This window comes from Leucoraja erinacea, chromosome 17, assembly GCF_028641065.1.
Source record: "Leucoraja erinacea ecotype New England chromosome 17, Leri_hhj_1, whole genome shotgun sequence".
NCBI classification, from domain to species: Eukaryota; Metazoa; Chordata; class Chondrichthyes; order Rajiformes; family Rajidae; genus Leucoraja; species Leucoraja erinaceus.
In genome coordinates, this window is record NC_073393.1 from 18,296,729 (window position 1) to 18,321,455 (window position 24,727).

General features: G+C 44.2%; 1 protein-coding gene across 9 annotated transcripts in view; it reads left to right on the forward strand.

Moving 5' to 3' along the window:
• mtss1lb (MTSS I-BAR domain containing 2b) overlaps positions 1 to 24,476 on the forward strand; it is a 136,626-nt gene extending 112,150 nt beyond the window's left edge. Inside the window, exons 7-15 of one of the 9 annotated variants that reach the window (XM_055648699.1) lie at positions 986 to 1,143; positions 2,337 to 2,444; positions 4,552 to 4,649; positions 6,094 to 6,304; positions 9,110 to 9,229; positions 11,197 to 11,388; positions 12,501 to 12,677; positions 13,152 to 13,356; positions 14,978 to 24,476. In XM_055648699.1, the coding sequence (XP_055504674.1) occupies positions 986 to 1,143; positions 2,337 to 2,444; positions 4,552 to 4,649; positions 6,094 to 6,304; positions 9,110 to 9,229; positions 11,197 to 11,388; positions 12,501 to 12,677; positions 13,152 to 13,356; positions 14,978 to 15,726 (2,018 nt within the window). In that variant the 3' untranslated portion in view covers positions 15,727 to 24,476. Of the gene's footprint in view, positions 1 to 985; positions 1,144 to 2,336; positions 2,445 to 4,551; positions 4,650 to 6,093; positions 6,305 to 9,109; positions 9,365 to 11,196; positions 11,389 to 12,500; positions 12,678 to 13,151; positions 13,357 to 14,977 lie in introns of all 9 variants that reach the window. The other 8 variants (XM_055648700.1, XM_055648701.1, XM_055648702.1 and 5 more) reach the window with 8 other exon arrangements.
• Positions 24,477 to 24,727: the final 251 nt, after the last annotated feature.

Below are 24,727 nucleotides of genomic sequence, written 5' to 3' on the forward strand. Positions count from 1 at the left end.
CATGCACACACGTGCACGCGCACACATATGCATGCACATATACACACAAAAGTACACATATACAAACACATTAAAGTAAAGATATGTTTAAGCTAGAGTGAGTGCAGATTCACAAGAATGTTGCCTGGATTTGGAGGGCTTGAATAATCATAATAGATAGATAGACTGCATGTGTCTTTCCATAGATTGAAGGAAGCTGAGAGGTACCATGATGGAGGTCTATAAAATTATGAGAGACATCAATAAGGTAGATAGGCAGAATCTACATCCCATGGTAGGGGTGTGTGAAACCAGAGGATAAAGGTTTAAGATGAGATGGAGGATGTTAAGGAGGACCCGAGAGGTAACTGTTTCATGTAAAGTATAATCGGATCAGGAATGAGCTGTTGGAGGAGGTAATGGAAGTGGGAACAGTAAAAACATTTAAGAGGCACCTGGAAAGAGTTGAATAAACAAGGCAAACGGAGACATGGAATTAATACAGGCAAGTGAGATTAATATAAAGAGGCATGATGCTCGGCATAGACATAGTGGGCCAAAGGGCCAGCTTCTATGCTGAACCTGTCTATAAATCCGACACGCAAATGCTTATATATGTACATGCGTCCATATATGCATGCAAGTACATACGTATAGAAAACACACACTCGCGGAGGAGAGAGCCATGCCCTCCTTTCCCTGTTCTCTCTTTAGCTCTATGGCCTATTCTCCGCTGCTCCAAGCCCGAGTAGGGTTCACCCTGCTCCGACATTCTTCCTGATAATTGGCACTGCAGTTGGTAGTTCTTTGCACATTTACTGATGGGTTTCAGCTCAGGTTTTAGTGCACTATTCTCTGCGCAAACTTTCTTTTCCCGTATTTTTGGTCAGTCACATTTTTTTCCAAGGTCTGAACTAAGCTAACCTAGCCGTCTCTGGCGTTCTCTGGCACGCTGACCCCCAAGTGTTTCTGCGGTGAAACCCTAGTGTTGTCTTTCCTGCTCCAGGTAAGGGAGACCTGAGGCCCCAGGTGGAGAATGCCGTGCAGGATGTGAATGACATGTACCTGCTGCTGGAGGAGACGGAGAAGCAGGCCGTGCGCAAGGCTCTGATCGAGGAGAGAGGCCGCTTTTGCACGTTCATCACCTTTTTACAACCTGTGGTGGTAAGGAGCCTGACATAAACAGACTTCTAATGAAGGGCCTCCGATCCAAAATCAGATGAACAGATGCTGTCTGATCTGCTGAGTTATTCCCAACATTTTCCATTGATATGTTGTTCCTTCAAACTGGACTCTAAGCCAGCCTAGTCTGCAGGTGAAAACTATCCCCACTACTTGAATCTCCCCCCTCCCCTCGCTATCTCTACCCTGCCTACTGGTTGTGACCATCAAGTGGGCACCCTGCCTAGGTGCCAATCTGTTGCCCCTTGACCAATTACATCATGAGAAAGATGCAGGAAGTTCTCAGCAGGTAGAATAGATTCACCAATTCTGTCTTTAAAAGCTCTCTTCCTGTCAGAGAGGCAGCTGCTTCAATTTGATCACGTCTGGTCCAGGAGTGCTGTAACTGGATGAAATGCAACTGTGACATCCCCATCAAAAAACCCACCAACATACTCTGGTACCTCTTAACCCCTCTAGGGAGAACCAGTGTGTGGTGTTTTATAATCTGGCCTGCACTAACACCTTCTGGATTATGGCAGTGATCACACTTGCCAATACCCGGTCAGGAGTGAGCATAATCCTGTCCAGACATTAGTAAGTAGAATCCATTGGCAGAAATTGGACACCTGGGGGTTAATGGTGGCTTAAATTGCTGGTTTGGAACAGGAAGCAGCGTGCTGGTAAATACTTTGATGGGAAGCATGTAAAGTGGGTCATCAACTGCTCATAAAGTCTACCATCAACCTCAATGTCTACCACGCTATCTGAAAACCACCCTTCAAATAGATTGCACCCTGTGACTTACTCTCAGGAATCCATTATTCTGAATTTAAAGCACATGGTAGATTGGAGGACTCACACAGTACACACTGGAGTTTCAATAATCGTACTTGCATCCCAATTCCCCAATGAAAGTGGAACCCCAGTACATTTACTGCATTCCCTAAGCAAGGGAGGGATTAAAACCAGTCTGTTGCTACGTTGGAATCTTGTAGTAGTGAGTGAGCTGCAGTTGCGAGCAAGTTTGATTTTGACCGTGATGCCCTACTTGGTTTTATTCTGGATTTGCATGCTAAGAGATGGGAAATTGTATCTTTACTTCCTTGCAAGCTCACGTTTGGGGCAGGAGGAAGAGGGCAGCCATTTGCTGGCTTCGCCAGATGTGCCAGGTTGAAACAGTTCTCTTTCTCCAGGATGGGGAGATTGCGATGCTGGGGGAGATCACACACCTCCAGGCCATTGTTGATGACCTCGTTGTTCAGACGGCAGAGCCACACAAGCTGCCTCCGGCCAGTGAACAGGTAAGGAGAGGCAGTGATACACATTCTCTTACACTTCCTCTGGTGACATGGGTGGGTGGGTGAGTGGATGGGTGGCTGCATGCCTGCATGTATAGCAGCCATGTGCTTGCATGTATGGGTGACTGTATGCTTCCAAGGATGAGTGGGTGTGTGCTTACATGTACAGGTGAATTGATGTGTGGATGGTGACTGGATCCATCGGTGGGTGAGTGGATGCATCAGTTTGAATGAATGCGTGAGAGGGTGAGTGAATGCAAACGTGCATGGGCGGGAAAAGGCCACATGGCAGCGTGGGTGTACGAGTGGCTGGTGTGCATGTACGGGGGGAGTGTGCATTTAGGATGCGCTAGTTGGTGTAATTAGGCTACAGGCATGGCTCAGATCTCAAGTACATGCGGCATCACCACACAACGTGACCACGTCGAGCATGTGATTGCCTCTGGCTCAGCTCCTGATTCAGGCTGTGAACTATTGGTTGGTGTAGATTTGACCATAACCGATGGTTATAGAGTGGCCGTTTTACTGCTTGATTAGCAATCACAACCTCAATCCCGTTCAAATCACTGCCCAGTTTTTTAACCCAAGGACAGCATTCAAAGAAGCTTTTGAACATTGCAAAGGGAGTTTTGCTCAGTGCTTAGTCCATGTGATTGATACCTGGTTTGGGTTCTGTTTGACACTGCTGCGTCTCTGCATGGTGTTACTCTGCAACGGAATGTCTGATCCTGGCTGCAATTGCCTGAACAGAAAGCTCTTCCAGTCCCTGTACCTGCCTTTTGGCTCTGAATGTCTGAGCATTTTGTTCTGCTCATCGCCTGCCAGGAAGAGTGGTATACTGTACCTGCAGACTGGGCTGTGATTTTCCAGTATGCCATGTTTTAGTTGTAGTAGATATGACAATTTGAGGTAGATAGAACTGGAGAGCATTATGTAAGATAAGGGGAAGAGATCTAGTAGGGATCTGAGTCTGTATGACGCTACAAATTGTCTTCAGGGTATTTTTAGTCATAGAACCATACAGCAAGGTAACAGGCCCTGTGACCCACCTTGTCCAGGCCGACCAAGTTGGCGTATTGGGCTAGTTCTGTTTGTCTGCATTTGACCTATTGACATCTAAACCCTTCCTGTCCATATATCTTTCCAAATGCTTTTAAAAGCATATTTGAATCCACTTCTAAGTCCCTCTTAAATCTCTCTCCTCTCACCTTAAGCCTTTGCTCTCCAGTTTAGAAAACCTCTACCCTGAGAAAAAGACTGAGCAATCATTTTATCTATTCCCCTAATAATCTTGCGACCACAATAAGGTCGTCCCTCAGCCTCATACACTCCAAAAAAAAAGTCCCCACCTTCTCAACCTCTCCCTATAACTCAAGCCTGCAAGCCCAGGTAATATTCTGGTGAATTTCTTCTGCACCCTTTCCAACTTGATGACATCCTTTCAATAACAGTGGATCTGCACATTGTCCCACCAATGAATTGGACAGTTGCATCATGATGTCCCAACTTTTGTACCAGATATCCTTTCTGATGGAGCAAGTGTGCCCAGCACCATCTTCACCACACTGTCTATCTGACTCGCCTCTTTTATGGAACCATGCATCAGTGCTCCCAGATCTTTCTTATTTTCCAGCACTCTCCAGGGCTCTGCCATTTAACGTGTAGGTCCCACCCTGGTTTGACATCCAGAAGTGCAACATCTCACAGTTGTCAAGAATTACTTTTTTTTTTGCCATTTCAAAGTCTACCGTCCCAACTAATCCAGATCTTGTTGTAAATTTAGTTATTCTTTCTCACTAATTTTGGTATCCTCAGCAAATTTATGAACAATGTTCACTGCTTGTCAACCAAATCATTAATGTATATAACAAACAGCACCTACAGTCTCTTGGGACCACCCTTTACCTGATGTTCTCCAACCACTAGCATCTGCAGATACTTTCTATGATACGCTACATTTTGTGTAGAAAGAAAGGTGAGAAAACTTTTGATAAAAGAAAATCTTAAAAGATTTTTTTGCAGATTACTGGTTGAACCCCTGGACTCTGTTTCCCATAAAGCCTTCCTTGTCCAATATTCCCAGAATAACCAGCCTCTGTTTCTCCTGCAGGTGATTAAGGACCTGAAGGGCTCTGACTATAGTTGGTCTTACCAGACTCCACCGTCTTCCCCCAGCAGCTCTGGCTCCCGAAAATCCAGCATGTGTAGGTGTGTATGCCTGACAGATCAACGGCATATGTTTAGCTGTTAACGTTTCCAATCCTGACTCTGGCGTATAACTAGCAGGAGTTATGTAGTACGGGTTCAATGGGGAATGTGGAGGTAAGCAGCTGTCTGAAGAAGGGTCCACACCTAAAATGTTGACTGTCCATTTCCTCTACATAACTCGACCCACTGAGTAATTCGAGCAGTTTGTATTTTGCTCAAGATTTTGTTCATGTCTTCCGCAACACAGATTCAGTCTTTTTTACAGAAGTCCTGTTTCAGTAAATCCTTCCTGCACCCCTGTCAAGGAATCAATGTCCTTCATTCATAAGTATCTGGAATTCAATAGTGAGTCCAAGCATGATATCCTTCCTCGTCTGACTAATGCCTCTGTTATTAATGACAAGGGCATCTTTTCATTTTCCCTGGAAAAGTTGGTGGATCTTTGCCTCTACCAAGGCTCTCAATACTGGGGCTTTATACCCTGCAATAGGTTTAACTGATGCACAGAGGTAGGAACGTTGATATGGCCTTGTTATAAGTTGTGATCTAAACAAGAAGAGAGGATAGGAGGGAGGAAAACGTGCCAAGCACCTAATATTAATACCATAATTGTCCTATCAATGGGGTGAGGTGATAATGCAGTAATTAAGCTACCAACTTTATAACCCCCCAAAGTCTGCACTAACCATCCAGAGACCTGAGTTCAAATCTCACATGGTAGCTGTGATGTTTAAATTTTAAATTTAATAAATTCAATAATATGTAATATTCAGAAAAAGAAAACTAAGAACAGCTAGACTCCCAAACAAGTGGATTGTTGCAAAAACCCATTCAGTGGTGGGAAATTTGCCCTCCTTAACCAGTCACATCAGCATGCTGGTTTAATGCCCTTTGAAATAGTAGGGAAAACCTATACCAGAAGCATAGAAAAAAGATGCAGGGGTAGGCCATTTGGGCCATCGAACCGGCACTGCCATTCAATATGATCATGACTGATCATCCAAAATCAGTATCCTGTTCCTGCTTTTTTCCCATACCCCTTGACTCAGTTAGCCCTGAGAGCTAAATATAATTCTCTCTTGAAAACATCCAGTGAATTGGCCTCCACTGCCTTCTACGGCAGAGAGGTCCAAAGATTCACAACTCTCTGGGTGAAAAAAATGTTCCTCATCTCAGTCCTAAATGGCCTACCCTTTATTCTTAAACTGTGACCCCTGGTTCTGGACTCCCAAAACATGGAGAATATATAACCTGCATCTAGCCTGCCCAATCCCTAAAGAATTTTTAATGTTTCTATAAGACAAATGAAGGAAATAAATTTGTGCCGCCCTTTGACTGTAGCCTCCTGTTTTGCTGTAATTTTGTTATTGGTAAGTCTGATGACTTAAACTGTCTTCCTTCCTCCCCTCCCTCACCCCCTTTTACCCTCTGCACCCTTCCCCAGCAGCGTAAATAGCACAAACAGTAGCACTTCCCGCTCCAGTGGTTCCCAGACACATTCACCAAGCTCAAACTATCGCTACCGTAGTTTGGCCCAGCCTGCCAGTTCCAGCAACCGGCTGTCCAGCGTCTCGTCACACGATTCCGGATTCATATCCCAGGACGCCATGTACTCCAAGCCTCCCTCACCCATGCCGTCGGATATAACCAGTCAGGTAAGCGCTTTTTAGCTTTGACACCGACCAATGTTACTGCACCGTTTAGCAATAGATGGACAAGTGGGGACCTGTAGATGAAATGAAGGATATGAGCCTACACCCAGGAGCAAGAATAGGTTCCTCGCACAGGCTCCTCCATTCAGTAAAAGCACAATTGATCATGGAGCCACACAGCACAGAAGCAAGTCCTTTGATCCACTAAATCCACACCAACCCATTTGTTGGGCGTCACAGTGGTGCAGCGGCAGAGTTGCTGCCTTACAGTGCCAGAGACACAGGTTTGATCCTGACTACATGTGCTCTCTGTACAGAGTTTACACATTCTCCCTGTGACCTCATGGGTTTTCTCTGGGTGATCCAGTTTCCTTCCATATTGTAAAGAGTTGCATGTTTGTAGGTTAATTGGCTGCTGTAATTGGCCACAGTAAATTATTCCGGTGGTATATTAAATTAGAGAGTGGTAGAATCTGGGGAAGTTCATGAGACGGTGTGGAGAATAAGACATGGGATTAATGTATGTTTAGGGAAAATGGGAGATGGTACAGATTCAGTGAAGGACCTATTTTCCAGCTCTATCTCTCTATTAATTCTGATGTGATTCTATACTTATAGCTTATACAAAACAGACTTGATGTTGTTAGTCACAGTTCTCAGTGCAAGCATTCTAAGTCTACAATGCACAATAGACTGAGAACATTGTCAGCACAAACATCCTAAAGGGCCTGTCCCACTTGGCGATTTTTTTCGCTGACTGACGTATCAGGTTACCGAAAAAGTCGTGGCGGTGACGTGGCATGATGACGTATTGATACACGATGTTTCAAGTGTCGCAACATTTTTTTTTTGTTGCCCCTGGATTTTGAAATGTTCAAAATCTTTCGCCGACCCTGATACGTCAGTCAATGATGCCGACAGTCGCTGAAAAAAATCGCCAAGTACAATACAAAACAATACAATATACAATACAATATTTATTACATGTCATTTAAACCTCAGTGAGGTTCAAACAAAACTCCGTTTCCACAGCCATACAAACAAAGACAATTTCCTACAGACATACACACAATTCAATTTACAGAAACATCCATCACAGTGAACCCACTGTGATGGAAGGCAAAGTCTTTTCTCTCCCCTGTTCTCCATTTCTCTCCCGATGTCAAAGCCCCAGGCGGGCGATGATAAGTCCCACGGCCATTTTAGGCCGTGCTGGGCGATGTACGGCCCCGCTCCCGGTCTAAATGTCACAAAGTTGGAGCCCCCGGCGGGCGCTGGAATGTCCCACGGCCATTATAGCCGCGCCGGGCGATGTACGGCCCCGCTCCGGGTCGTTCCAACCCCGCGACACGGGCTGGAGAAGTCGCGTTGCGGGAGCTCCGGAAAGCGGTCTCTCACCCGGACCCGCGAGCTCCCGATGTCCCAGTCCACCGGACCTGCGGCTGCAGTTGGAGCCTCCGAGCTACGTGGTCGGGCTGCAGCAGCGAGTCACCACCGCTCCCCACACTCCGATGCCGGCCAGCCCCACGATGGTAAGTCCTCAGCTCCGCAGGCCCCAAGACTGGAGCCTCCAGGTCGTTCCAGCTGGATGCTGCTCCACGGTGCTAGGCCCCAATGACAACGGAGACCCGACAGGAAAAAGGTTGGGTCTCCCGTACAGGGAAGAGAGTTTAAAAATGTTCCCCCTTCCCTCCCCCCGCCCCCCGCATATACACAGTTAAAAAAATTATTAAAAAACACAAACAACTACATTTAACTAGAAAAAAAAAAAAAAAGACAGACAGACAGACAGGCTGTAGGGGCCGCTGCAACACAGGCCCTTAAAGAGGCAACACATGTTAGACAGAGAACACAAACTTTGTAGCAGTCTGAAGAAGTAAAGGTCTTTCGAGAAACCACAGCACACAGCAGACCACTGAACTATTGCACTCGACAAATGTTCTTTTTTCAAATCACAGAATAAAATCTGTGAATTGTCGCAGTGCATTCTAAACAAGTGATGCATGTTTCAAGGGATATGGGAAGTAGTGTAGATGGGACATGTTATTCGGCATGGGCAAGTTAAGCCGAAGGGCCTGCTTCCATGCTATATGACACTACCTATAAATGTACACAATACATCCAAGAACTTGACTTGATGCCATAATGAGATATTTATGGAATCAACACACAATTCAGAACTGAAGCATTACTCAGATTCTAAGCAATTGGGCCCTTGAAAGCAATATTTGAGTATAATAAAAAATTGGAATGAAGTTAGAATTGTTTATCAGTTTTATTTAAATGTCTGCTTTTTAGTTTCACACATCTGAAAACCGGCAAAGTTTGCTGAACCAGCTTAGCAGCTCTGAAGTTACTTGTAACTCTGTGGTTTTGAAGCATTCATCCAAAGTTGTCTCCACCCATTCAGCTAAATAGCCATCAAAACCTGCTCCTCCGGACTCATTCTTTGCAGTACGATTTAAAGATTGCAGAATTATATAAAAGTAGGCTATTTGGCCCACGGGGTTTATGACTCCTCTCAGTGCAATTCCATTCCCTCAACCTCTCACTTCTGCAGCTTATTCTCTGTCACATGTTCATCAGCTCTCTCCACTCTTCCCCAACTCCCCCATCATCTGCCTACAATAGGGTTCATTAACCCTCCCACGGATCTTTGGGGAATGCGAGGAAACGGGAACACCCACGAGCAACCGATGAGATTGCATGAAAAACGGGCTGTCTCTGAATAATGAAATTCTAACCAGCTTTTGTCTCTTTCTCTTTCATTGCTCCACCTCGTCTCCTTTGACGCCGGATCCAATGCAGAAGTCATCGAGCTCGGCTTCCTCTGAGGCATCGGAGACGTGTCAGTCTGTCAGCGAGTGTAGCTCACCCACTTCGGTTAGTTCTAGCTCCACAGCCGGAGCGTGGTCAGGTGGTGAAAAGGTGAATCATCCATACCCATCGCTAATTCTCTCCCATCCGGGCCTGCGGAACCAACAAGTAAATGCCGTACAGCACATTAGGGTTAATCAACAATCCATGTGCTTGGGGCCAATTTCCACCCCTCTTTGTGATACTGTAAGTTTTAAAGTGTTTGCTTCTTTAGATGTACTCCATAAGTAACTACATTTCTATCAATATCTTGTTCAGCTTTGTTTAAGCAAAGTCGATAGGATATATTTGCATTCCCAATCCAACAATCATTATTCAGAGTCCTTATTTCAGAGAAATAGAGCCATGACATTTCTATTAAGGTTTTCACTGAACATTTCAATGAGGGCTAAGATATGTAGTCATACTACAGAGAAATATGAGCTTTGGCTCGACAATCTAGTAGCCATTGACCCTCAGTTGGCCTGTAGCCTTCTAAGTCTTACCATTTTAAATACTCATCAAGATACTTCTTAAATATTAGTATCTGCCTCCATCATCTCTTCATTACATTTTAGATTCAACCACCTTGTTGAAAAAAACTCTTCCTCAGATCCCTTCTAAAGCTGCTATGCCATACCGCAAACAACAGATTACAGGGTCAAATGGGGAGATGCCTAGGTGACCAGTTCTACGCCAAAGTTAACTTGCGTTCCGACACAACTGCCTCAGGGAAAGATTTCCAACTATCCACCCTATCCATGCCTTCTCATGACTTTGAATTCCCCCTTCTGCACCATATCAAAGCACTTTTCATGTAAACCCCCTTGATTAGATCACCTCTAAAATGTTAAGACCATACCATTCAGGTTAACATTCCTTCATTTTGTAAAAGATCTATACAATTCAATAAGGTAGCATTCACAGGGCCAAAGGGACCGTCCTAAGTTTAAAGCTCAAAGTGTCTTCATTTGGCTGAGACTCTCAGACATCACAAAATATACAAAGCAATTTCAAACTGCCAATCCCAGAGGAAAGCAATAAACATGGAGGACGCACAGAAAAAAACACTTTCCGTACAAAAAATTAACTTTTCCATGATAAACGTGATTAGAGATGTCGTACTATTGCACGTTTGGGAATGATAATTGGATTGATTGAGTGTGTATATATCCTGTTGACTTAAAATACCTGCATACCTATTACAAAATTGAGATGATGTGAGTTATACAAGTTTAGGAAAGAGTTGCAGAAGGATTCAAAAGGAAACTGTTGAGTTCAAGAACTGGTTGGTGAATACTTTGAAAACTTACAGTATTGATCTGCATCCAAGAGGATGTGAGGTTAAAGGGTAATCACTTACGGAGTTGGAGAGAGATTTGTTGGGGCGCTGGGAAAGTGTTTCTCTGGTTTTGGAGACCCTGTGTTTCAAGGGAATTTGTTCAAAAACACAACTTGTCAAGCAAGCACTTAATCTGTGGATTGGCCGCTTGTGGTAGCTTTCGCTTGCCTGCCCTGATTGAAGAAGACTGCACATTGCTTTAAGATTTTGAAACTTTGGTACATCAATGCGATGGGACCTGTTGCCCATTAACACAGGGAAGTTGCTTCTCGGCACGAACAACCTCACTGGAGATGTTGCGTTTGTAGCAAGGGAATCATCTTCATTTTGCAACCCTTGTCTAATAATAATAATAATGTTTGTGATTTCAGTGGATTCAATATTGGCAACCATTTTTCTGCAGTTGGATCAATTAGCCACACTCCTTCAGTCCAACTCCAATCGGAAACTTATGCATACATTTTTTTGGGGAGAAATCTATTACCACGGTTAGCAAATTACCAGGTTGCATCTATGAATCCCTCGGTATTCAAGTTTTGGATTTTGAGCAGTGCAAACTGAACTATTGGCCATGCAACTTGTGCGTTCCTTTGGAAAATATATGGTTAAGTTGTGTTTTCCCGAACCATTCTCTTGAAAACCGTCTGATGGCTGTCCACTTATTGCCCATGCTGACATCATGTTCTTCCATCTGCAGTTCATGCCTGGTTATGTGTATTACCATCTGCCTAGTGAGTGTACTTCACCCGTGTTGTTTGGCTCTACCCCCACTATCCCTGACACAGGGGCCTACACTAGGCCTTCCCCTGCTGTTTTCCCTGATAACCCACCCTCTAACCACTCACTTGGAGGTGGCACTGCACGCTCATCAACGATTCCTAGCTGGAAGGTTTGTTTCTTCACTTTTAGTTTTGTTTTAAATTGCATTTAATTTTGCCTCATCTCTCATTACATTCTCTTCATGGATGTGCTGTTGATTCCCAATCACATGGATGCATAATCTCAGAATCAACTACACATTAACACCTTTCCTGCGACTGCTTTTGTTTAATTGTTCCACTGTAATTCCAAAGCAGCCTGAAATCTGGAGGTTGGAATGTTGCCCATTCGATCATGATCTATGCTGGTGAAAAATCAGAGGCAAGAACTCCTTAGGGAGGAGATGTGGTGGGGACCGCTGGGGGGGGAGAGGAAGAAATAACTTAAAATGCGGTGGACCGCACGGGGGAAGAAGAAACAGCTTAAGATAAAAGAATGGAAGAAGCTGTGAATAGAAAAAAGTGACATTGCACTTACTTAAAACAGAAGATTATGCAATAAGATGAATGATCATCGATCAAAGAAGAACATTTTCAGTGATGCAGGGATAGAATAAATTAGATTTTCTTTTGGAGAATATCTGCTTTGGGCACAAACAATGCAGTAGTTTATTGGCTACTTATTATACATGCTGCTGGATTTTCCATTCATTTTGTGCACTGCATGAAATTAATTTGGATGATCTAGTCCCAGTTCCCGTTGATAAGGAAACAATGACCAGCACTTGTTCAGCCACTCTCACTCCACATTGTCCAGGCTTGTGGATGAAGTGACTAAAGGTTCGGGAGGTGTCCTAAGGCCCAGGCAGTAGGTCAGATTAAGAGTGCCAGCAGTTGGTATAGAGCAGGAGGAAAAGGGCTGCCTTGTGCAACAGGACTAAATGAGAGATGTCTGTTTGTGGATTGAACTGGTTTTAGTTACAGAAAGCAGTTTACTGGGCAATGTGCGGATAAGTGACTAAGGAGTGAACAGGTGGCAGACATGGGTGCAAAATTGGGTGCTATTAATTGGAGCTATTTTCATAAGCTACCTTAAAGCAAATCCAGAATTGCTTTAGTATTTAATTGGCTGCCTTGCTGTAATATCTCAATCAGATGAAATTCCCCTCCTCTCTGTGGGCTTTGAACTCCCAGCCCCCACACTAATGTTTCTATTCACCACCTGCTTGCCTCAACTTTGTAGGACTGGTCGAAGCCTGGTCCCTATGACCAGCCGGTAGTGAACACTTTACAGAGACGCAAGGAGGCAGCTGAACGCTACCGCGAAGTAGAGGCCGTCTCGGCAACAATGGTCTATCCGGGGATCAGCATCGAGGATGGGCAGAGGTCTCGTGTAACAGCAGCATCGTTGGCTGCTAAGGTACAGTATATTACATACAAGGCATGGTGTATTACAATACACTGTGCAGTTTATTACAGTTCAAGGTACAGTTTATTGGTATATGGGGAACGGTATATTACTATACAGGGTACAGTACAATACAGTACAAAATACAATTGTAACAGTACCAAGTACACTATGTCATATTCCAGAGTATCGTATATCACTAGAGTACAAATAATATGGTACATGTAACAGTCTAAGGTACAATATATTAAACTGTAAGGTAAATTTATTACTGTGTCAGGGGATGTGTATCACAATACAATACTCAGTATTTCACAACAAGGTATATCATATTACGATATAGTGTGAACGTACTATCACTGTACAAGGGACAGTATATTATGGTACAAGGAGCAATGTGTTACAGTGCAAAGTAACATATATTACAGTACAATTTGCCGCATTGAACAGTAAAGAACTATTTGTTGTGCCTCATTTCCTTAACAGCATGGGGAGGAGATATCCACAGCAGCCAGTGACCTGGCTATGGTGCTGACCCGGGGCCTGAGCTTAGAACACCAGAAGAGCAGCCGTGACTCTCTGCAGTACTCCAGTGGTTACAGTACCCAAACCACCACACCCTCCTGCTCCGAAGACACTATTCCTTCCCAAGGTACTTCCGTCAGGAGATCTCTCTGTGCTCCCTTTCCAGGTGTTTACCTTCTGCACAAGTATCACGCTACGCATCAATTCCAGACCATATATACAGAGACCTAATTGCTCACTTTCCATGTGATATGACTCAGACAAATTACCGTTTTCTGCCATTGCCTATGGGAGATAAATTGGAGCTTGCCAAATATGAATTGGAGTATCTCCTCTATATTACAAATTACATTGTGGGCTTAATAACTTTCCCAATGCTCAATGACTTTAATGACTATGCCAAGAAATATTGTAATTTATCAGTACATTTATGTTAACAGATTCACGATTGTTCAAGTCAATTTACAAATGTGCTAATAAACTGACGGCATTAATATGCTCAATAGAAATTATCTCTTGCGCATCAGTTCATTGCTTTGTTGAGCACATGTTGCTTTAGTGAACAAACTAATGTGTTGCTGCAGGGATGAATGCATTAATAGTGTGTCATGTAAGTGACCACAATATTTTGTTGTTTCATTTTTGATTGTGTGGTAGACTGTTCCCAGTGCAGTGTGAGAAAAGAGCGAAAGCACTTTCAAAACAAAATCTTCTTGAGGGATTTGAGATAAATTTCCATAAATTGCAAGCTGGTGGGATTGAACCTTTAACTGTGAAGCAGGAGGAAGAGGATCAGTGAATTTCCTTGAATAAAACAATTGATTTCAGAAGATGCAATGATATAGTGTTTTAATGGTTCCAGCAGTCAAAACTAAGCAAGAGTGCTGGCGGCTCTAATTATCACAGTGGTTCCTGGTGGTGTTACTGTATATATTAGTGGTTACTTCAGCTTACGTAAGATATGCATACAAGGGCCTCTCAGCCTACACTCATCAGGTAAATAAAATGTCAAGAGAATTGGAACCACACACTGGGTTGCCTTTATCATCCTATCCACCCTGTGTTGCCACTTTCACTTCAGTGTCAGGAAATTGGCTTGGCAAATACATCTTACCCATTGAGTTGTTTTTGTTCTGGTCTGTGCTCATAGTGCGGAGTTGTTGATCTGGCTGTTTATGGTGCGGCACTCAGCACAGGTAATAGAGCTACTGCCTCACAGCACCCACAACTTGAGTTTGATCCTCTGGTGCTGTCAATATAGAGTTTGCACGTGTGACTTCAACCTCACAAGGATTTCCTCCCACATTCCAAGACCATGCAGACTGGTAGTTTAGTTTAGTTTAGTTTAGTTAATTGGCTACTGTAAATTGCCCTTTATGTGTAGATGAGGAGTAGAATCTGGGGAGAGTTGACGGGAATGTGGGGAGAATAAAAACAATGCAATCAGTGTAGTATTAGGGTAGATGAGTGGCTGATGGTCGTCACAGACACATTGGGCCTAAGGGCCTGTTTTCATACAGTATCTCTCCAGAGCTATATTTGTATAGAGTGTCTTGGATGCGAGACCTCCATGGCAATGTTAGGGAGCTATCCAAATGTTTCATTGATGCATTTGATGAGCATAGCCTTGCCCAGCATGTATTCCATTTACAACAAGTGACCAACCTAGGAATCTGTATCTCTGGTCTCTGTTTTATCGATTACATTCTAAAGAAAGCTTCTGCATTGAATATTTTCTCTGATGCCATTGGCATTAATAAGCATTAATCGTGCCTTTTTACGCCCAGTTTCAGATTACGATTGCTACTCTGTCAATGGCGATGCGGAGGGTGATCACCAAAGTGAGTTTGACAGATCGTCGACCATCCCACGGAACAGTGATATCACACAGAGCTACCGGAGAATGTTCCAGACCAAGCGCCCCGCCTCGACAGCTGGACTGCCCACGGGGTCTGCGCAGAGCGCCTCGGTCACCCCGGGAGTGGCCACCATCAGGCGCACTCCATCCACCAAGCCCTCAGTGCGTCGAGCCCTGTCCAGCGCGGGCCCCATCCCTATCCGCCCCCCCATCGTGCCAGTGAAGACGCCCACCGTGCCAGACGGCCAGGTCCCAGTGCGGGTGGGCAGTGAGGAGAGCGTCTTCTTCAGCGATGATACCTCGCCAAATGCCTTGGATCTTGCCAAGGCCTCGCCCAAGAGGCTGAGCCTGCCCAACACGGCCTGGGGGGGCGGGGGGACGGTGGAGATCTCCGTCTACCCAGGCGGCCACCTGTCGAGCGAGGAGCAGCAACAACTGGCTGCCAACCGCCACAGCCTGGTGGAGAAGATTGGCGAGCTGGTCGCCAGTGCCCAGGCCCTGGGTGAAGGACAGTTCCCATTTCCCTCGGTGCTCACCGCTTCCGACGAAGACCTGGGCCTCCCCCCACCCCCACTGTCTCCCAGCGAGTCTCCCGAAGACATGCTCACTGCCATCCGCCGAGGAGTTAAGCTCAGGAGGACCGTCACCAACGACAGGTCTGCACCAAGGATCTTGTGACAACAAAACCAGCGCTCAGAACTGACTCGTACTGGCAGGAAGGAAGGCCAAAGCAGGCCAAGTGCATCATTAGATGGACTCTGTGAGATACGACCAGAAGATTGGACTAAAAGACACTTGACTTCACAAGGCTGGTTTCCAATACAGTGCCATGAACTTCCTTAAACCAAGCAAGAACATCCTACTGGTGTGGTGGAACAGAATATTTTAATTTAAGACGTGGCAGGTTTTAAATGGTCGTTAAAAGAGGAATTTAACATTTTGTTCTTTACAGATATTCTATTGGCCATTTAACTGACTCACTGTGTGACTTTCTTTTTCAGCTTTTGCGGTATTTGGTGCAAAACAAAAATGTTCTATACGTGCTCTGTGTGTGTAGCTTCAAACACTGTGGTGATTCGCAATCATCCTCTATGTACGTCAGTCCTCAATGTGTGCCCCAGACCCACCGCCTTGCTCTGCCACAGTAACAAAAATGAGAGCAGGGAGGGAGCCAAGGTTACAAGGGGAGAAGCGTTCTGCTGGTTCAGAGGAAGGGGTGCCGGGTGGAAGTATTTTTGGTGCATCGCATCCTTCTCGCATTTCTTCACATTGTAGGGGCTGCTTCAAGATCATTTGTGAATGACTATTGAATTGCTCCCTATCCTAACCAACTTTAAACTTGAAGTTCTCTGTCTTGTGGGGAACACTTACCAAGTCCCTGCATTCTTGTCTAAACTTATGCAATGGATTTGTCCCCATCCAACTTTCCAATCCAAGAGCCAAGCTTTATGGCAAATAAAAGCCAACCTTTGCACCTGTGACAAATGGTGCAAATGGATGTTGGTCTTTTCTTTGATGGATTTGGATGCTTGGTGGCTAACGTGACATTTTTTATGTAAGAGTACTAACTTAGTAGTTTTCATTTGAAAAGGCACCTGTGCTGGTCAGATCGGTTCAATGCACCTCAAATTGTAAGTCAGTGTTGGCCCTGCCTCGTATCTTTATTTGTAACAGACTTTCATTTCATTTTGGGTAAGGATTCGGCATGATAGCTGCGGGCTACACCTATCATTGGCCACCTTTAGTATAGAACTGATCAATGAAACTGTGCCGTCTCCCGTGAATCGATCCCAGAACAAAGATAGGGATTTGTTGCACAACTATACTTACACACTGGGGAGTGTTGATGGAGAACAGAAGTCAGTGAAAATGTAATGAAGTTGTTTGGTGCTGTATTAACCCAGACACCTGACAACATTTCTCAGAAGAATTGTTCTGTTCCTGTGTAATCTCCCTTTTATCACCATGTGCTGTTATTTTTATCTTTTAGGAATTGTGCATATTCTCCTCTTGAAAACCTGCCTTGTCGATTGTTGACACAGGTTTATTAGTGCATAGGAGAACAAGTCAGTTCAACCAGTAGGATTTATCACTGTGCAAGCCACTTCCTGCATGAAAGATTTAGTTCCTCACCTGAAATTGTAACCCCATCCCTGCTGCTTGCTCCAGGCACATTACCATCAACTTCGACCAAAAATTACTTATATTTCTACATTCCCCTTAACGTAGCAAGAAATGCCACAGGGTGATTTCTTAGTCATAGTCGTACAGCACAGAAAGGGTCCCATCAGCCCACCACATCATGTTGACCTTGATACCCATCTACACTAACCCCATTTGCCAGCTTTAGGTCCATATCCTCCTATGCTTTGGTTATTTAAGAGTCTTTCTACTTGCCTCTTAAACATAGGAATTGTATTTAATTCCACCACCTCCTCTGCCAGCCAGTTCTAGATATCAACCACTGTCTGTGTAAAATATTTAAGAAGGAACTGCAGATGCTGGAAAATCGAAGGTGGACAAAAATGCTGGATAAACTCAGCGGGTGAGGCAGCATTCTTCAGAAGAAGGGTTTCGACCCGAAACGTTGCCTATTTCCTTCGCTCCATAGATGCTGCCTCACCCGCTGAGTTTCTCCAGCATTTTTGTCTACCTCTGTGTAAAATACTTTGCCCTCAGTTCCTTTCAACTTAAATCCATGCTTTTCTGGTTTTGATACCCCATTCACAGACAAAAGATTTTAACTATCTACCCTGGCCATGCCTGTCGTAATCATACACACTGCTGTAAGGTACCCCTCAGCCTCATTCACTCCAGGGAACACAAGCCCAGCCTATCCTGTTTCTCCCCATAACTAACGTCCTCTGATCCAAGCGACATCCTCTGCACAGTGCAACCACATCTTTTTTATTGTATGGTGACCAAAACTGCACACAGTACTCTATAAGTGCAGCTCAACTAGTGTTTTGTGCAGTTGTTACATAATGTGTCAACTCTTATATTCTATGCCCCGACCTGTGAAGGCAAGCATGCAATTGGCCTTCTTCACCACTCTATCCAGGGTGATTCCCAGGAGCTTTAGAAAGCAAAAAATACTTATGCCAAGCCACATTTGGAGATTTCAGGGTGGAAGATGAAATCTTTAGTCAAAGAGGCAGTTTTTAAGGAGCATCTTAAAGGAGGAGATGTGGGAAGGAATTCCAGAGTTTGTTGCCTTGGAGCCAGTGATGGAATGGTTACATATGGACGTGCTGGAGGTTAAAATTGGCGGTGGCGATGGGGATTACAGAGGGATCTCGGAAGGAATTGGAAACACGGATGGGAATTGTAACATTAGGGCATTACTTAACCAGTATTTAGAGAAGGTCAGTGACCAATCCGTGAATGGAACTCAATGCAAGTTAGGGCACAAGCAGTTTTGGATTGGCTCACATTGCCAGAAGGGTGATCAGTGGGAAATTGGGAAGGTAACAGATGCTTTAGTTGTCCTCAATGTGTGAGATGATCTACCTGAGTGACTCCTCCCACAAGAGGTGATGCCAGCCAGCTGCAGGTGGGCTGAGGCAGGGCAGAGGCAGACAATGTCAAGGATGTGGAAATAATTTTTCATAGTGATGGAATAGGTACAAGGTCTCTTTCTCTCTTTCTTTCCCTCGCCCTCTCTGTTCCTCACTGACTTCTGGAAGGACAGTGCAATTCCATAGCTCCATGTACCCACTGTGACCAGAACCATGTGATCCCATTTCCAATATTCTCATTATCAAATACAATAGAAGAGTCTCTCTTGGGTTAATGTGCTAATGGAGTGAGAAGAGGACTATGGGTTCAGCTACAACTGATGCCCTTGTTCAGAGGGCTTATGGGCAGTAACCAGCACATTCTTAGATTTTATTGGAATAAAGTGAGGCTGCAGATGTAAGATGTGCTTTTTTTGTTTTGGGCACCAAACACTTCTCAGTGTTTGAAAATCAAAAAATTGCAGCTCCTGAAAATCTGAAATAAAAGCAGAAGATGCTGGGAACATTCAGAAGATCAATAACCTGCAACTTTCACACACACAAATACTGCCTGACCTGCAGTGTTTTGAGCATTTTATATTTTTCAACTTAGTGTTTACTCGTCACAGCAGACTTCTGAGGACTCCCCAATTTTATGTTTGTCTAGATATGTTCTGGAGAGCTTATCCTGTGTGGATATATCTTGCATTCTCTTTACTCTTGGATTAGTTGGAATTCCCAGCTGTGGGAAAGAACTGCTGACATTAGTTAATATTACACACTTGATCCAAGTAGAACACGGGTAAAGGTTGTGCTCTTTGTCCACCCCTGTGGCTTCTGGACTGTGAGGTGAATTAAATCCCCCTCCACATCACCCGTGCATCGATCAGAAGGTGTGACAAGACCAGCATTTATTCCCCTTCCCTCATTGTTGGAAAGGTGACTTGGAGCCAGTGATGGTGATGCTATTGATTTAGAATTTAATTCTCTTTGTACGGCTTTCAGTATAATTAAGTGTTTCACTTGGATACTTCAGAAGACAGATGGCTGTATTGCTTGAGGTGTTATGGTTACAAATAAAAAGGAAGAGGATAGTCAGAAAGTTCTCCTTCACTAAACCATATTAGTTAGTTATTGGAATGTTGGTCTAATCTACAAATAATGCTGTCTTTTTAAAAAAGGATTCAAAACCAAGAGAAGCTAACTTGGGATTTGGACAGGCTTTCTTTGGATTATTAGTCCAGTTCTTTACATGGCTAGTCTAGCTCCAGGGTCTTCAGGAGCACCAAATAACCTAGTGGATCGGTAAGAGTTTAGTTATACCACATTACTCTATTGGTCATGAAGCGATGTTCAATGTCAGTCCTTCACCTTGAAATGACCTAAGAGACAAGTGCAGTTTGGTGAGGGATCTTCCGAGCAATGACAATTCCATCTTTTAACCTTTTAAGCACTGTCTCTAATTTTCAGCTTGTTTTAGAATTACATCTTTCCTGGTTTTCATTTGGATCTTTCGTTTTAGCCATAATTCAGTAATTCGAACAAAGGGTAGAAAATGATGATTTGCAATAAAATGCATTGTGACATGTGTTGTATAACAAAAACACAATGCATACCCAAGTCTTACAAAGACAAATGAGAAGGATGACCCAGTAATCTGTATCAGTGATACAGGGCAAGATATAAGGAGTGGCTACTGTACTGCAAGAGATTGTCAATACTGTTTTAAATTATAGCATATGTCAGATTGGAGCATTGGTCTAAGACAGCAACTTGTAGCACTTTATATTTCTTTGAAACACCAGTCTGGATCGTGTGCTTGGAAAGGAATTGAACTTAACTCTTTATGACTCAAAAGCATAAGAACAGCTCTTAAAGTCAAGATTCACCCCATTGAACAGTTGGATTGCAGGGGATGAGGCATGTACTTGATGCCATTGTTGAACAGTGAGCAAACACCCTTAAAAAATGTTGTGATGTGCAACACAGAATAAGGCTTATATTCTATATCACCCTTAAATGATTGCTTAATGGAAAATGGTTTGTATTTATTAGCTAGATATTTGTGAAATAATGTGTATGAGAAATTGTATGATTCATTAGTCATTGTATAATCCTTTATCACTTGCAGGGAAAAAAAAGGTTTTTAATATTATATAGACGTTTCCAGAAAATGAATACAAATTGTGATTTTTAATAGCTTTTTAGATTTTTTTTTCAAATCTACAAATTGAATATTTTGACATTTGTCTGAAAGACATTTGTTGGTATTTTTTGTGCAAAGTTTCAAGGTTTGGTAGAAACAGCACTGAAAATGGAGTAAGTGTGCAAAATGCCAGCTCCAATCCTGGTGTCTACAATAAAATGGAGATACAAGAAACTGCAGATGCTGCAATCTATAATAAAGGAAAAACAAATGCTCGAGGAACTCGGCGGGTGAGGCAGTATCTGTGGAGGCAGAGGGATAGTCAGCATTTCGAGCGAAACCCTGCCGTACTGATGCAGGTTGTCAACCCAAAATATCAACTGCCTCTTTGCTTTCACAGATACTGCTCAACTGGTTGGGTTGCTTCAGTAGTTTTGTTATTGCTTGTGTCAGCAATGTTGGGCAGTGTCAACCAATATTGAGCACTGTAACTGTTTCTAAGCTTAGAAGTGTCCCAATTATTTTGAGTGGCATCTAGACCCGCACCCAGGGACCAAAAAGCTGGGTCTGGAGATCTCTTGCTGACCTCCCCCCCCCCCCCCCCCCCCCCAACGGGTGAGTTGTCAAAGGCCTGTTCCCTCAGTAAAAGCCCAGCCTAAGACTTTATAATTGCAATAGACCCTGCTTAGATATAACTGCCAACTCCAGTCTTACATTTGTATCCATTTAAGTGACCAGCACAATCTTCACCAATGATCATTTATTTTTAATTTAGCAGGGTAAGAAAATAATTAAATGGAAGAGTAATGAACTTGAATGGAGGCATATATTGATGCCGTGACTGAGTTGGCTAACCTTTTGTGAAACGAGGATTGTTAAGATGGTTCAGAGTTGTATAATGCTAGACCCTGAATTAAAACTTGCCTCATGGCTTCAGATCTAATAAGCTCACTTTAAGCAACATTTTATATTGTTACAGTTGTGCAATAATTTAATAAATACATCAGGATGCAAATTAATTGTGAGTTTTAGTTTGAAACGAGCAGCTGCTGAAAGAAATGTTATAGAGTTGCAGTTGTGGTATAGGGTGTGAAGGATTTTTCTCGAATGGAATTTCTCCTCAGTCTTCCTACAATATTTGAGCTCCCCAAGGCAGGCCACAGGGGAGAGAGGGTTTGGAATGGTGAGGTACATCAGCTGGGACAGGAAAGGGAAGTTGAGATGGAAGAGATGTAGGGAGAGGACACTGGGAAAGGCAGAGTTGGGATGGAGAGCTATAGGGGCACGAGGAGGGAAGGGTTGGGATGGAGAGGAATACGGGCACTGGAGAAGGAGTGTTTGGGATGGAGAGGTGTATGGGTACTTGGAGGGAAGACTTTAGGATGGAGAGGTACAGAGGCACAGGAGAGGGAGAGTTTGGGATGGATGCCAATGAATTGACTGGGTTATGACACCGTCCAAGGTTCATTATGCTGATGGTATCTGTAGTTTGGGAGAATTTGCAGAATGCCCCATTGTTGCAGATACTGAGGGAAGTGAGGAGAAGGCAGTGAGGTTCATCGCCTCTGTTGTAGAGCAGATAGATATATTTTTATGAAGTTTTCCAAATGAGTCATGTATAATTGTAAACATCTGTATAACATTTTTATTTCTGCGTCATGTGAACATCTAAATGTGACAGAAGCCAACTCGTTAGGAGAAGAGTGTGGGGATTGGAGGGTGGCAGAGAGAGTGAGGATTGGAGGATGATACCTGTACTTGGATGGAAGGAACAGACCTGGCTGGGAAAGGAAACTGCTGCTTACTATAGGAGATAGGAAGGACAGGAGGTATGCCAAAATTCAATCAAAAATGTTTAAGACCACTAAACAAAGTGACATTGATAATTTAATGTCTACAACTTGAGTTCAGTGGGGCCCCTATAAAGAAGGCAAGCATTATGTTTTTGTTGCTGAATAAGCCAGTTTTGTGTCACAATGTGTTATACTGGGATTGTTGGCTGTGTTGTGAATTTACAGTTATATTTTGGCTTGCTACTTTATTGGTGACCAAGCAAGCCGGCGTTTTTATTTGACGGATAGATTTCTGCGTCTGCAAATATTGTGCTGAGGTCAAGCAAAACTAAACAGTTCCCTTCCGTGCCAGCAGTTGGCAACAGACCAGCTCTCCTTCGAGGGCAAGTAAGGCTTTAAACGTACTCGTTCAACTTCCTTCAGTGAGGATGCAAAAACAAGGAAACCCGTGACATGAGTGAATCAGCCGTGTGTGAAATTAGGGTTAGAGTTGGGAGTTATGGCTCAATCTGCAGACAAAGCCCCCTCTTATGTTTGTTCTTTTCACCTGAAATGACTGGCCTCACTACTAGCTGCCAAGTCCCATCTACTTCCATGTCCCAGACTGGAGTTGTACAAGGGAGTTCAGGTTCAATTCAGACTACATGATAGGGAAAGTTTGAAGGGATATGGGTCAAACGCGTGCGTTATGGTCAGCCAAAGTTCCAGTCTGCTGAGACACTGCTCCTAAGATTCACGCGAACAGGGATTGTCAGAAACCATCTGTCATTAGCTGCGAAATAGCCGTGGTCTGGTGCCCAATGTTACTCAGAACCAGAACGAACGTGAAGTACCGGACAAGGTCTCTAGACCCCATAGAAACAACGCCAACAACTGCCGTGCTTTCATGTGAAGGGGGATCATTTCACAATAAACGCATCCAGGTGGGTAGACCTATTGATTGGAGTATGGCAGGCAATTGGAAGGTACCTCGGGGCTACTGAATTTGAGCGTTTAAAGATCTGTTAACATGAGCTAAAAACGAAGAAAGAGTTACCCAAAAGGCTGCCTGAAATCCCATCTGCGGCGTTCCCTTCCCCAAACATCACTGATCCCAGTTAAGTGCATTCCTGCTTTCTGATGCTCCTTATCGCCTACTTCTCTGCCACGTCGGTCGCAGTGTCTCTTGTGTGTGGCTTGGCGCTGGTATTTATTTATCTGAGGGTGTAAAGTCTTTGTTAAGCGACTTGGTGCTATAGAAATACAAACTTGCAAAATACATTATCTTTCTGATGGTAACCTATAGATTGGACAAACTGACCGGGAGTGGCAAATCACCAAGATGCTTCTCAAATTAGTGTATGTCTCAGATTGTCTCGGCTTTATCCTGATTAAGTCGGCCTTGTATTTATTTTTTTCATCCACAGGGCGCAGACGTTCTCTGCAATGGCACATTAAACAGCCTTTTTGTTTTAAGATTACGACTTGCCAGAAGTATTTCTCGGGTGGAGGGATGGAGAGGGGCTGTGGGATTGGAAGACGAGGCTGTGGTGTGGAGAACTTCAAGAGGCACGTTGAATAGGAATCAGCTCCAGCATGTGGGGTGGGGGGCAACAGGGAAAACCAGCGTGGGGCACCGGCAATAGGGCTCGGCCCGGCTGAGGAATGGGCGGCAAGTGGGCACATTGCCAGAGCTTCGCCAACCACCTGCCCCACAGCCCAGCTCGCCCACTGTCCCTCCCGGCAGCAGGGCACCGGCCGCTGCTTCTCCACGCCCTTCTGCCCCACGGCCATTCTCGGGACATTTTCAGGGAGCAGCACTCGTCACCATTTTTTTTTTGTACAGACAAAGAGTAAAAAGAAACACTGAAGTGATGTTCCCGGTGCTGTTGGTAACCGTCTTTTCCACCCTCTTTTGTAATATTATAATCATGTGAATTTGTTTACTCTCACCGGCTGAAGCCTCAATCGCACTGTGATGTTTCCAGTATTAATAAAGCTGTACTGTAGAAAGCTGCCAGCCTATGTTTCTTCTCCACCCCCTCCCCGGCCTGACACAGCCTCCCGATTCATTCTCTCCCCATCACCTTCCCGTCCAGTGGAGCACAGGCGCCCCAGTCTATCGCGCCGTAACCACGAGATCCAGACTCCTGAGCAGTTGGATAGAACTACACCCGGCAAACTGAATCAATCTGAATGATGGGTCTGGGTGTGATGGAGTAGTAGTGTTTGCAGGGAGAGATTTCCCTCGGCACCGCCAACAG